Below are 11887 nucleotides of genomic sequence, written 5' to 3' on the forward strand. Positions count from 1 at the left end.
CCATCTTCCTTTCAATTTATAACTAAAATCATCATCTTTATATCCACTTACAATATTACTTACTTTATCTTCTAAATCATTTCACTGTTAAGATAATGATGTAAGTGATCATTACGGTATAAGTTTTATAAAACTTTTAAAATTTGACTGCGATAAGCAAACACCTTTTGACAAGTCCCTTGTATCAGTTAATCAAAAATATGAATTATTTTATTTGAAAGCCATGAATAGCCCGCTTAGTCATAATTGAGAAAAGCTTAAACTGCATAAACTTTTGCTAAAACTGTACCTGAAGATGTTCCACTCTAATGCTAGTAATATTTGGTGTTAATATTTCTTCTTTGTATGTTTCGTTGTTATCTTTCACTTGATAGGATAATTTATACCCTATAAGTATTCCATTTGATTTTTTTGGCGGAGACCACGACACTCTGACTGCACGATCTGATATGTCATCAAACTGTAAACTTCCTACTTCGTCAGGAACTGAAAGTAAATTATACAAAATGATAATTATTACTATTATTTTTTGCCACAGTTGTATGTATTTATACTATACTATGACCAGACGGTAGGCCACTCTCTGCAAATAAAAACAATTTTGTTTCCAAAGTTCTAAATTTCGGAAGGTCATTATAAATAATTATACATGATCTTAATCTCTTTTTAGTTTGTACTTATTACAAAAGTTACTGGCCGAAAATCCATCCCTGTACAAAATTTAGCTAAATGGCTAAGTTTGTGGACCCCTCAGTTCTAACAACTTTGCTCTATTAAAGCTGCAAAAGCCTCTGGGCTAGATGCTTGAACTGTAATAAATACAATATATAGATCATATAATACTATGTCAATATATTATTGAATTATATCTAAATTTTTATGATTTATTTAAAAGTACAATTATTTTTGTATTTGTTGTGTTAATTGCCGATGCACTTATGTATGATGTATTATGTTAATAAATAAAATTTGTCTTACTATCTTCTTTAGTTCGTACTAGGACATAATCGCTTCTGGGCCCATCCCCCGGTTCAGTGAAGCAAAGTACAGATATATTATATGCAGTAAATTTCTCAAGTCCACCTACGACGGTTGATTGTTCAGTCAATGGGTCTAATAAATTGGGCGGGACGCTGATAATCTTCTGCTCCATGTTAGCATTTTCACTGGACTCCCATCGCCACGCTTGAACTTTGTACCCCTAAAATGTTCAAATGTTATTTATTATAGTAAATAATCCAGAAGTTCCCAAATATTTCGATCACACGGCTTAGATGTTATATTTAACGTAACTCATCTAAATAATTTAGACAGATAATGTGATAGTTTTACTGACAAATTCTAAGAAATGAAATGTGATTTGTTTTGCAAAAAGGTTAATTACCTGATTGATTCCATTAATTTTTTGGGGATTAGGCGGTGTCCACCAGACGGTTATGGCGGTGGAATTGAAAGCTTCACACCGTACACTGTCCGGCGCCGCTTCGGGTACCCCTTCTTTGGTTTTGATCGTGTAACTGTCCGAGAACACCCCGACTCCCTTGTCATTGTACGCTGCTATTTGCACGTTGTAATCTTTCCACGTAATCAGGTCTTGTATGAGATAGTTCCTCTGCGCCTCGTTAGTAATGTTCTGATATGTCCATGGACTGTTATCATAACCTCTAAGCCTATACCTGATCACATATCCAAGAATATGCCCGTTCCTGTGTTCCTCGAGCGGCGGTTGCCATTGAGTAATAATTTCGGATGAAGATCGCGCGGAACCCATGAAGCCTAGCGGTGGACCGGAAGGTGCTGTGAAATTATTTAATATTAATATTAACTTGAAATTGTTATTCAAGCTAAAGCCAATATACTTTAATTTTATAAAAAGATCTCTAATTATAATAAATATACTAGATTGTAAAGATTTGGAAAAAATAAGTATAGTAATAAATACTAGTTTTACATGCAAAAGATACATACTAAGCAGTACATAGGTGATGTACTAAAATATAGTTGTATGTGTTAATTGTAACTGAAATAGGCATTACAAAATTGAACATCACATGCATGGAGACGACACGATATTGATGCAGCCGAATACTGACACAATGTAAAGAACCTGAAGCTTAGAGTAAAGAGGGCATTGGATTGATTAACGTCGCATACCTTGACAGCATATCAAATCACCGGCTGCATGATTGTAAAAGAACCAGTTTATCACATACTTATTATTTTGTAATGTACATTTTATATTTGAAATTGTTTAATAGGTCAAATCAAAGCATTGTAATTAATTGAATATGTAAGTAGTTATACCTTCTTGAGGTAGAGTCAACACGTCTGTGGGATCCGAAGGTGGGCCTTCTCCGACGGTGTTAACTGCAGACACTCGGAATTGGTAAGATGTAGCCGCTTTTAGGCTAGTCAACAGCACCCATCTCTGATGCGCTGACACGTTCATAGGTTCCGTCACCCAGTTTAGCAACGGGTCTGGCGTGGGACCTGTGAAGTAGATACGACATTACAATGTACTTTACTAGTGTATGGAACGCAGGAATACAGGTATATTAAGGTAAAGATTTTTTTGTTGTAATTAATAACAAATCACCATCATTAAAATATTTTTAACAACCACATCGGATATACCCCTGTGGTCTTATGACAGGGATGTGTTATCTTTGTAATAACTATTTCATTGTGTATTGATTTATTTATTTATAAAACTTTATTACTAATCACTTAAAATTAATACTTATTTTCTATTACGACATGAGTCCATTTTGAAATAACAAAATATTTCATAACCTAAAAGTTGATGGTTGGATGGTATCTCAAAACAATAGTAACGTAAGGGCCACCCTTTAAACTGTTGAACCTAGTCTTAACTAACTTATGTCGATAAAAGGGGTCGACGGTTTTTTTTTCTTTCTAGATGACCAGTATAAGTAGTATTTTATATAACCACTCAGTCCACTTAAAGTGTAGGTATTCGTGACTTGATATAACGATAGAAACGTTCGGCTTTTTATTTTATAACTACTACTAAAAATATTCATATATGCTGAACAAAAAACCTACTCACATTATTTAATTTGCTACCTGTTACATTACTTATTCTGTGTCATTTCACCTTTGTATGCATAACAGTGTATAGCGAAAACCAATTCAGCTGGGACGAGAGGATCCTTAATAATAAAAAAATTTAGATAACCTAATAGAATTTAGATGAGCATTGGTTAATGTGAGGAATACTCTTTTGATTATTACCGAACTCTGGCACAACCCGTCGCTGCACGATGAACTTCTGCACCGGCGAGTTGCCGTCGAACCCGGGTGTCCACGATACGTTGACGGCTCGCTGGGTGGCGTCCAGGCGTACTGCGCGAACGTTCGTGGGGGAAAAGGGCAGCTCGATAACGGAGAGGAGCGCCTGGCGCGTGTGGTTGCCGCCCGGTGACGTCACCACGCACGCATACTCGCCCGCGTCGCTTGCGCGCACTGCCTGCACTTGTAGCGCACCCTCGCTCGTTATCCATACGCGTGATCCCACCGTCATTGGCCTATAACCAATCATCATACCAGGTTGTGTAAACTATATGGGATATTTTTTAATCGTTAATTATTTTAATATCAGCTCATAATGCTAATCTGCTGAAAAAGCCTGCCTTAACAGTTGATCTATTAAAATGATATTTAATAATGTTTGACGTACACGTTATAATATCAATCATGACTCAACAAACTAAATAACAATACATTTCGATCAATTAAAAACTCTTGACTGCTATAAAACGATTTTATTTTACTGCAAGTAATTAGTACCGAAATGGTTGAAAAGAGGACAAAGCTTCATAGAATGAGCGCAAAAGCCTTCGGAAATGATTAAGATTTGTTACTATGCTAAATTCATCTACAGATTTTCGCAACCAATTTTCTACTACTGCCACTAAAAAAATTAGCGTTTATCGAGAAAAAGTTTAGAATATTGACCAGTAGTTGGCAGTATTGCAACTATGTGGCACATTGAATAAAGTTTGATTTGGTTTTGAGCATTTGTATCGTCACATGTTTTTTTATTATATAGTATTATTAGTACTTAACAAAGTACAAAAAAGTATTTTAATTTTTTTATCAGAATATTATCTATCCTACACCTATTTAAAGAAAAGTAGTTTTATGTAAAGAGCATAAATAATAACGTTACTGTAACTAATTGTCTATATTATGGTCTAGTTTACACGTCATAATCACATACAATCGTTAGATAAAAACGTAACCGCTCGCTTCACATCAACTGACAATAATCGTATTTTACATTTTCTTATTAAATGATTCTTGTGTGTTACAAAAATAGGTTCAGGGAGAATAACTTAACAAGTTAAACGTATTTTACTAGCTTCTCCTTTTTCGCTACCTTTAGATTTGTAATTAGGTTATTCGAGACAGGTTCTTAAAGATTTTTTTGTTAATGTGGGGAGGAGGCCTTGGTTTGAAATTTTGATGATTACTTTTGTGTAACTATTTGAAAATGAACATTTTTTAATTTTCTTTATACGAATTTTACATGAAAATATCAATGAGTCTGAAAGTTTGATGGAAGATAATTTTGCTTTCGTACATTCATAGTTTACAAAAATTTTGTACAATACACATGTTATAGTGTAATATGTATATACGTATAAATAAATGTCACAACTTCAGAAATGCAATAACTTCTTAGGAATGTTACATAAGGATCTTGTGGATGTGGCTGTAGTTCCGAAGAATTGAAGTATGTACTGTATATAATTTTTAAATATTAATATACAATTAGGTAATATAGAAAAGTGTTTTGTACGCGAAATTTGTGTTTATTGAAATTTAATTTATCCGTTTAAATAATAATCACTATGGGTGAAACGTTGGTGGTGTTAGACAATAATGGTAGCGCGCCGCGAGTAGCGGAAGTTTGCGGTTTTATAAAGGAGAGCCAACTTCCGCGTTTGAACAATGACGATTTGATGTAACAACGATAGCGTGTGTATTTTTTACACATACAGAGGAGTAAAGCGGATAAATGTGAAGCATATAATACAACATCGACATAAGCTCTAAAATCAATAAAAAGCCGCTAGAGATTTTAAGTCGGTTCAAAATTTTTATTGAAATTATTATCACGTAAAGCTCCTGCGTGATATTAACGTTGATTAAATAATTAAAGGAATGTCAAATCGTCTCCACCAGCAGAAAATTCCATTAATAATTTGGATAGGTGTCAGTCAAATTCAGCATATCTTTTTCACGTAGTTATTTACACTCACTTTTGAATAGGCAATTCTTTCATGATTATAAGGAGTAAGCTACCACTACTAGGCCATAAACTCTACAGTTGTTCCTTTGAAATGAAATTTTACAATGTTTTACTTGCTCCATACATTTCGATCAACAAAAAACTTGAATGATATAATTAGATTAATTTAATGGTACATATACATTACCATTAAATACACATTTTATTATATATTTCAATTTAGATATAAAACTAAGAAAAAGAAGGTCTGACATATTTTGTAGAAGATTATTATATAAGCGTACACTAAGACCTGTGAAGGATTTGTTAACTTTTTGAATACTAAATTTCAGCGTTACAAGTTTATTTTTATATCTTCTATTTATCATGTGTCTGTCTTATATTTTGTATAACTTTTTAAATATTTAAAATTAAATAGTTTAAAAGTATTTCATTAGTTATGCTCTGCAAATCTAAATATACAGCAATAGTTATATTTTCAAAGAAAGAAAAAGATGATTCTCAACATCATGGATTTTTACATGAGACTTGTGTACACTAAGCTAAAGTTACATACTGCTTATTATGAAACCAGTCGATGTTGTACTTGACGTTGGGGTCGCTCGAGACTTTGCATTGTAAAGTCGCCGTGTGACCTAGAAGCACTCGCGTGTCTACGGGCGGGGCGATAATCTGCGTCCTCACTGTTGTAACAAAAACATAAGAAAATAAACGCTTGAGTATCCAATAAATTTTACACGCTTATAAAACTAAATTATATGGAGGTACCTGTTCACAAAATAAACTTTTAACACATTGTTCGGACACTACACGCAACTGTACGATAAATAGAGTGGGCACTCTTTGTGATATATCGCACGAAATTCGACATTCAAGTAAATTGCCCTAACTTGGTAAATAGTCATTTAATTTTTTTTTGTTAATTAAAAATGTACTACTTAACTTCAAAGTTCTGTGGACATACAATGGGCATAGACACATGTTTACAAACGGACCACATTCGAACGCCAGTCTATGAAAAACATGTTTATATTTGATCCGTTCTCTAGTACTATTCAACCAATAACGACTTAACATGCGGCTGCACTAAAATTTATTAAGAAACGCCTTTTTAAATAATCGACGTTGATTTTTTGCTATAAACGACCACTTTATGAAATTAAAGCGTTTTTGTATCAATATATTAAAAAACATCAATCTTTAATCTTACCCATAAAATAATGGATAATAAAGTGGAGTAGCTGGTAGTGCAAAAGGTATAGCAGATTTAACTCATAAGGTTAATGGTTTATTGCGTCGTTTAATCCAAGGGTAGGTACCAATAACATAATGGAACCAGATATTTTATGGTCACTGCCACCTTACCTGGATACTTACCGTATGTTCAAAATAATTAATTATTAATACCACTACATTCTTTATTAAATTTTATATTTATAGGATCTGGGCTACTTTAAAATCATACACGTGAAAAAGTTATATGGATACACATCGTCGTCGTTACAGCCACTAGACGCCTACCGCAATGCATAGGCATTCCTCTAGGATGTCTCGCCATAATCGCCACGCTTTGTAGGCGGGTTGGCGATCGCAGAGTGGTATTATGCTTCGCACAGGACGTTGTTATTTCATATTATTGATGTACAAAACGTGAACCGGAGACCTACAATCCCAAGTCTCAGTCCTCTGCCACTGAGCTACCGCTGCTTAAATGCATACACATAACAAAAAATAAAATTGTAATCTAATATATATTCCTTTAATCCTAATCTCCTACATCACATATCGAGTTCTGCTAAGAATTAAAGTATTTTCAAAATGTAATACCGAGTACGGTGAGGAACGCTTCCCCAGAAACATTTCCTGCGTCGTTAGCTCGGATACAGGTGTATTTCCCACTGTCGGCAGTTGTCGTACTGGTTATTAGTAGGTCTCCCTCGTCCAACGCTTGCAATCTGCCTGACAGCTTAATAATTAGCGAATCTGAAAGTACATTAGATTCGTTTAGTAAAAATCAAATTGTTATATCTTATTAATAAAAAGATTATTAAGGAAAAATTTTTATTACAAAATTAACAATATTTTAATTGCCTTTACCTTTGACTAAGACTGATCTAGTAAGCAAAGGCATAATATTCACATTAACAGTTCAAACAGAAAACATGTTAAAAAAATAACGTAAGACCTGTCGTCTCGTTATTTTTTTCCTGGATGAAAGTAATGGAAAAATATGTATGTGATGTTTCGTCCATTGTCATAGTTTAATTTTGAGATGATTTTTCCATTATACGTTTATGTTAATTTGCTCTATTGACTTATAAACTGATTATTTCAAGTGGTGACAACCCTCCAAAAAGATTATATTGAAAATTATCAGTAGTAAAGAGAAAATTAAAACCGAGTAAAAGATCATACCAATTCCAGTAAAAGAAAAATAATATAAATATAAAAAAATATATATAATGGTAGCACATATATTCTGTTACTTGTATGTAATATGTAACGTAGTTTATATCAGAGTGGATACTTTTTAATAATAATTCAGTGAAGCGATTTTATTTAAAGGCTTTTAATAGCGCAACACAAACATACCGTTGAAGTACCAAGTGACGTTCGGAGTGGGCGCGCCGATGGCCCGGCAACTGATGGTGGCGTCCTTTCCGTCCAGCACCGTGAGGTTCGAAGGCGCGCTCTGCATTATTGGCGGTGATGCTACAAGCCACACATTTGCTTTTAACTCGAGCGCTACTTTATACACTAAATCACCAAATCAATTGTATCTAACACCTAAATTAGTATTCAAACGTGATTATGCATGCATTCATATTAATTAACAATTACATAAATATTCTTAAGCCAAAAACTGTGCTTCAAAGCCCAAAAACATTAAAAAAAAATTACTATCAGTACATTGTTATAAAACTACAATTTCGCTATCGTTTGTGAAGTTTCCAATCGACTTATGACCTCTTCGATACACCGTACACGTGAACAATAATTTCTTACCATGAATAATTTGATTTTATTCCTTCATTTTATAGATAATAAAAACTTTATTGAGATCGTCGTTACGGTTTCTCACAACATTAACTGCTAGCATTGATATTTTTATAAGCTCCAAGTAATATAAATAAAAAGAGTATTTTTAAAACTGTTCATTTACATGGTATTTGTTTTAAGGTAGATATTTTTTATTATATAAAGATGCATAATTACATTATAATAAAAATATATAACATAATGTATTTGTGTAAAAACGGTTTATTTTTTGTAGGCTACATTAATTTTAATAAATTTCGCTAAAATGTTAGAAATTTTTAAGAATTTTTTGAGGAAATCATATATGTACGAAACCACTTTTATAAATTGCAGAAAAATAATAAAGTAGAAAATATAGTTTATCAATCTTTTGAATTTTTGATACATTTTTGGTAAATGGAATACTTTTAATAAGTATTAAAGCACAACGAAACAAGACTATTACTCTGCCAAGTCGTAAACTCTGGGTTTATTTACGGGCCTCTTAAGCTTCACAGGTGTCCTTCAAATATTAGCAGTTGGAGTGTGGGGGCCGACTGATCAATTTTGCATTTTCTCTCTCAACGGTTAGAAGAGCAACATATCTTGTTGGCAATCTGAATTACTTTAGACTAACTTTTAGTTCAATATTAAAACTTAGATTAACGAACAAGTAGTTTAATTTATTTAAACAAATTTCTAGCTGGAACAAAAAATACATTTGAAACTGCATCATGAATATCGATGAAAAATAATTAGTTTAATTTTTTAAAACTAAAACAAATTATAAACTAAGAATACAAGGTAAATTTTAATTGCGAATAACTACAAAAACAATCGAGTTATGTATGTACTTGCAACATAATGTCACGATATATACATATTACTAGAGGTTTGAAAAATAACACATTGTGCGAATCATGCTGCCAAAGTGAAAAAAGAGAAAAAATTGCACCTTATTACAATTATTTTACTTTTCATACAATAATGATTTTAATACACTAAAGATAAATGTTTAAGTAACGGATCCAATAAGGCAAACCATAAAACGAAAATATGGGTGCTAGTCGCAAAACGTCGTAAAACAATGATCGTGCTTAAAAATTAAATGTGCCAAAAACCATTGATTTTTCTTACTGCCAGTGTCAAATCGGAAAGACTTTGTCTTTTTGTCTGTAGTCCTCATTCTAATCAACTTCATGTGACTGCGAGCCGCGCGTCTATTGTCCCGCGCTGTACGATAGTTCCAAGTATGTACATGTACTATATTAACTGTATACTAAGTAATTCTTATCAATACTCGGTAAACTTGAAAAATTGTTGTTTATAAAACTGAAGGGTACATCAGTATTATATATAAAAATTCTTAATATCGTTATATACGTACATATCATCATATCAAGTTAAATTATAAAAGAATTAATTAATATAAATGAAACCTTACAAATCGGAACTTACTTTTGATTTTAAGCCACGTGTAAATGGAAGCCTCCCCGGCTTCGTTGTTAGCGATGCATTGGTATATTCCCATGTCGTCCATTTCTAAGTTGTTTATTATAAGGGAGCGATCGACTTCAACCCTGTACCTGCCCCCGCCGTCATCCACGTCACCATTGTCCGTTTCTCCAGCTTCGGCTCCGACGCTTGCGATCTTTTTCGCATCCTTATACCAGGTGATGCCTGGCAACGGTATACCGTCTACGTTGCACTCCAAAACTGTGGTACTTCCAAATTCGCCGTAAGTTTCAGACTTAAGAGTCGATAGCATAGTGGGTTTTTCATATACGGTTATTGTAGCCGAAGCAGTTACTGTCGCAAATCCTCCAGTTTTTAATCTTGCTTGGCAGGTATACTGTCCCGTATGCGTCAGGTTCGCCGATATAAGACTTAGTGTTCTATTCCATTGGTCATTTAAATCGTATGTAATGCCAGCAAAGTCAATCAGTACACCGTCTTTGAACCATAGAGTTTCCAATTCGTGTAAGGGCCTCGCATTCGCGATGCAATAAATGTTCATGTATTCTTGGCCTTTAGTTATCTTAGTATCTTTTGGTTTTATAATTATTTCTGGTGCAATTTCTTTTCTATCGTCACCGTATACATTAAGTTTTATGTATGGGCTATTTTCTACTTTACCTAATTGTGTATTTATCGCTCGAGCTCTAAAATTACGAAAAAAAAAATTACTATTTAAATTAAATTAATAATACGGTCACAACAGAATTGTTTTTACCTGTAAGACCGTTCGTCTTCTTTAGAAGCGCACAATATTACTAACTGGTGGTTATCTGTGATAGCATATTTTTGGTCATATCTCAGTACGCCGTTTTCGCCATTTTCGTCCTGCCAGATGACTGAAGGTGGTGGCTCCGATTCAATGTGTGGGAAATCCAAGATAGCGGCTCTTCCCGACTCCACCGTTATTTCTTGACCGATTTTATTTTCAAATACACCCATATCTGCAAAAAATAGTCGATTGAGTAAAGATAATAATTTCAAGGACGTTGCCGAATTTTGTTGTACAACCCGATGTGCATAAAGATAATAACGAATGATGCAGATTTCATTGATGTATTTTTGGTGCACACTGAAATAAGTTGGCATAATTTTCACATCGTTGTATCATTAAAATAAGCCTTCAACACAATTACCTATCCTGCACTACACGTTATCTGCTAGATATTGATAAGATATACCGATAAAAAAACAAAACGAACTCTTTTTGAGTTGGCATCTTTTAATCTAAGCCATTAAGTTAAATTTGTATAAAAGAATATTGTAAAAATGAATACGATGGGGTCGCAGACTTAGGGATGAGCCAGTGTACTGTAGGAACATAAAATTTCTAAAGAATATAAATCTTATTCGTAACATAAAATTGTAATCATCATCTTTATTAAATATGATTACAACATTTTATTTTATGCCGGCCATAATTGTTGCCATTTCATGTAAAAACTTTTTGTTTTCTTATAATAGATTTCAAATTACTCAAAAAAAGAATAAATTTTTATAGTTTAGTAGTTTTCATAAAATTTTATGTTTACAGCGTTTGTCGACAAAATTCAAAACATTAGATTAGTGAACATCAAAATGATCAATGTTATATTTTGCAAAAGATTTCTCGAAATTTTTTCTTCTTGATTCGGAAGAAACTCTGCCAACGAAAATTGGATATTTTCGTATGTTAAATAAATAATAAGAAAGCAGGTTAAAGTAAAATTTCAAAATCAATTAAGATTACGGTGTTCCATTATTGTAAAATAACAACGAAAGCTACATGGTCATTTAGTTGCCTGTAATATTGCTAACATTTATTTTTATACAAAAGTTTAATTTTATTTGGGTGTAAAGCAGCAATTCGAACATATTACGTACATGCGACGACGATATTGTTCTTTTCGCTGAAAATGGCTCCAACATCATTTTTCGCTATGCATTGATATGCGCCAGCGTCTTGGCGTTGGGTATTGTGAATTTTGTAGAAGATTTCTGATGAGTATTCGCCCAGCGGGATTCCGTTTTTTAACCACCTGTATATTGGCTGAGGTATGCCTGCAAATAAATTATTTTTGAAAGTACCAAAAATAT

The 11887-nt window shown here is 33.2% G+C and overlaps 1 protein-coding gene across 5 annotated transcripts in view; it reads right to left on the minus strand.

The window, feature by feature from the left end:
* Nucleotides 1–11887, minus strand: part of sdk (sidekick cell adhesion molecule) — a 51609-nt gene that overhangs the window by 12488 nt on the left and 27234 nt on the right. For 3 of the 5 annotated variants that reach the window (XM_068774027.1, XM_068774026.1, XM_068774024.1), the window contains exons 3-13: nt 11675–11851; nt 10530–10755; nt 9755–10458; nt 7871–7990; nt 7106–7261; nt 5835–5961; nt 3256–3548; nt 2305–2490; nt 1385–1797; nt 979–1201; nt 290–486 (exon numbers count right to left, since the gene is read on the minus strand). In XM_068774027.1, coding sequence (XP_068630128.1) covers nt 290–486; nt 979–1201; nt 1385–1797; nt 2305–2490; nt 3256–3548; nt 5835–5961; nt 7106–7261; nt 7871–7990; nt 9755–10458; nt 10530–10755; nt 11675–11851 — 2822 coding nt within the window. The remainder of the gene's footprint in view (nt 1–289; nt 487–978; nt 1202–1384; nt 1798–2304; nt 2491–3255; nt 3549–5834; nt 5962–7105; nt 7262–7870; nt 7991–9754; nt 10459–10529; nt 10756–11674; nt 11852–11887) is intronic. The other 2 variants (XM_068774029.1, XM_068774028.1) reach the window with 1 other exon arrangement.

This window comes from Battus philenor, unplaced genomic scaffold (assembly GCF_028537555.1).
Source record: "Battus philenor isolate CCGP_79_NKW_IND1 unplaced genomic scaffold, ilBatPhil1.0.hap1 SCAF_6, whole genome shotgun sequence".
Lineage (NCBI taxonomy): Eukaryota > Metazoa > Arthropoda > Insecta > Lepidoptera > Papilionidae > Battus > Battus philenor.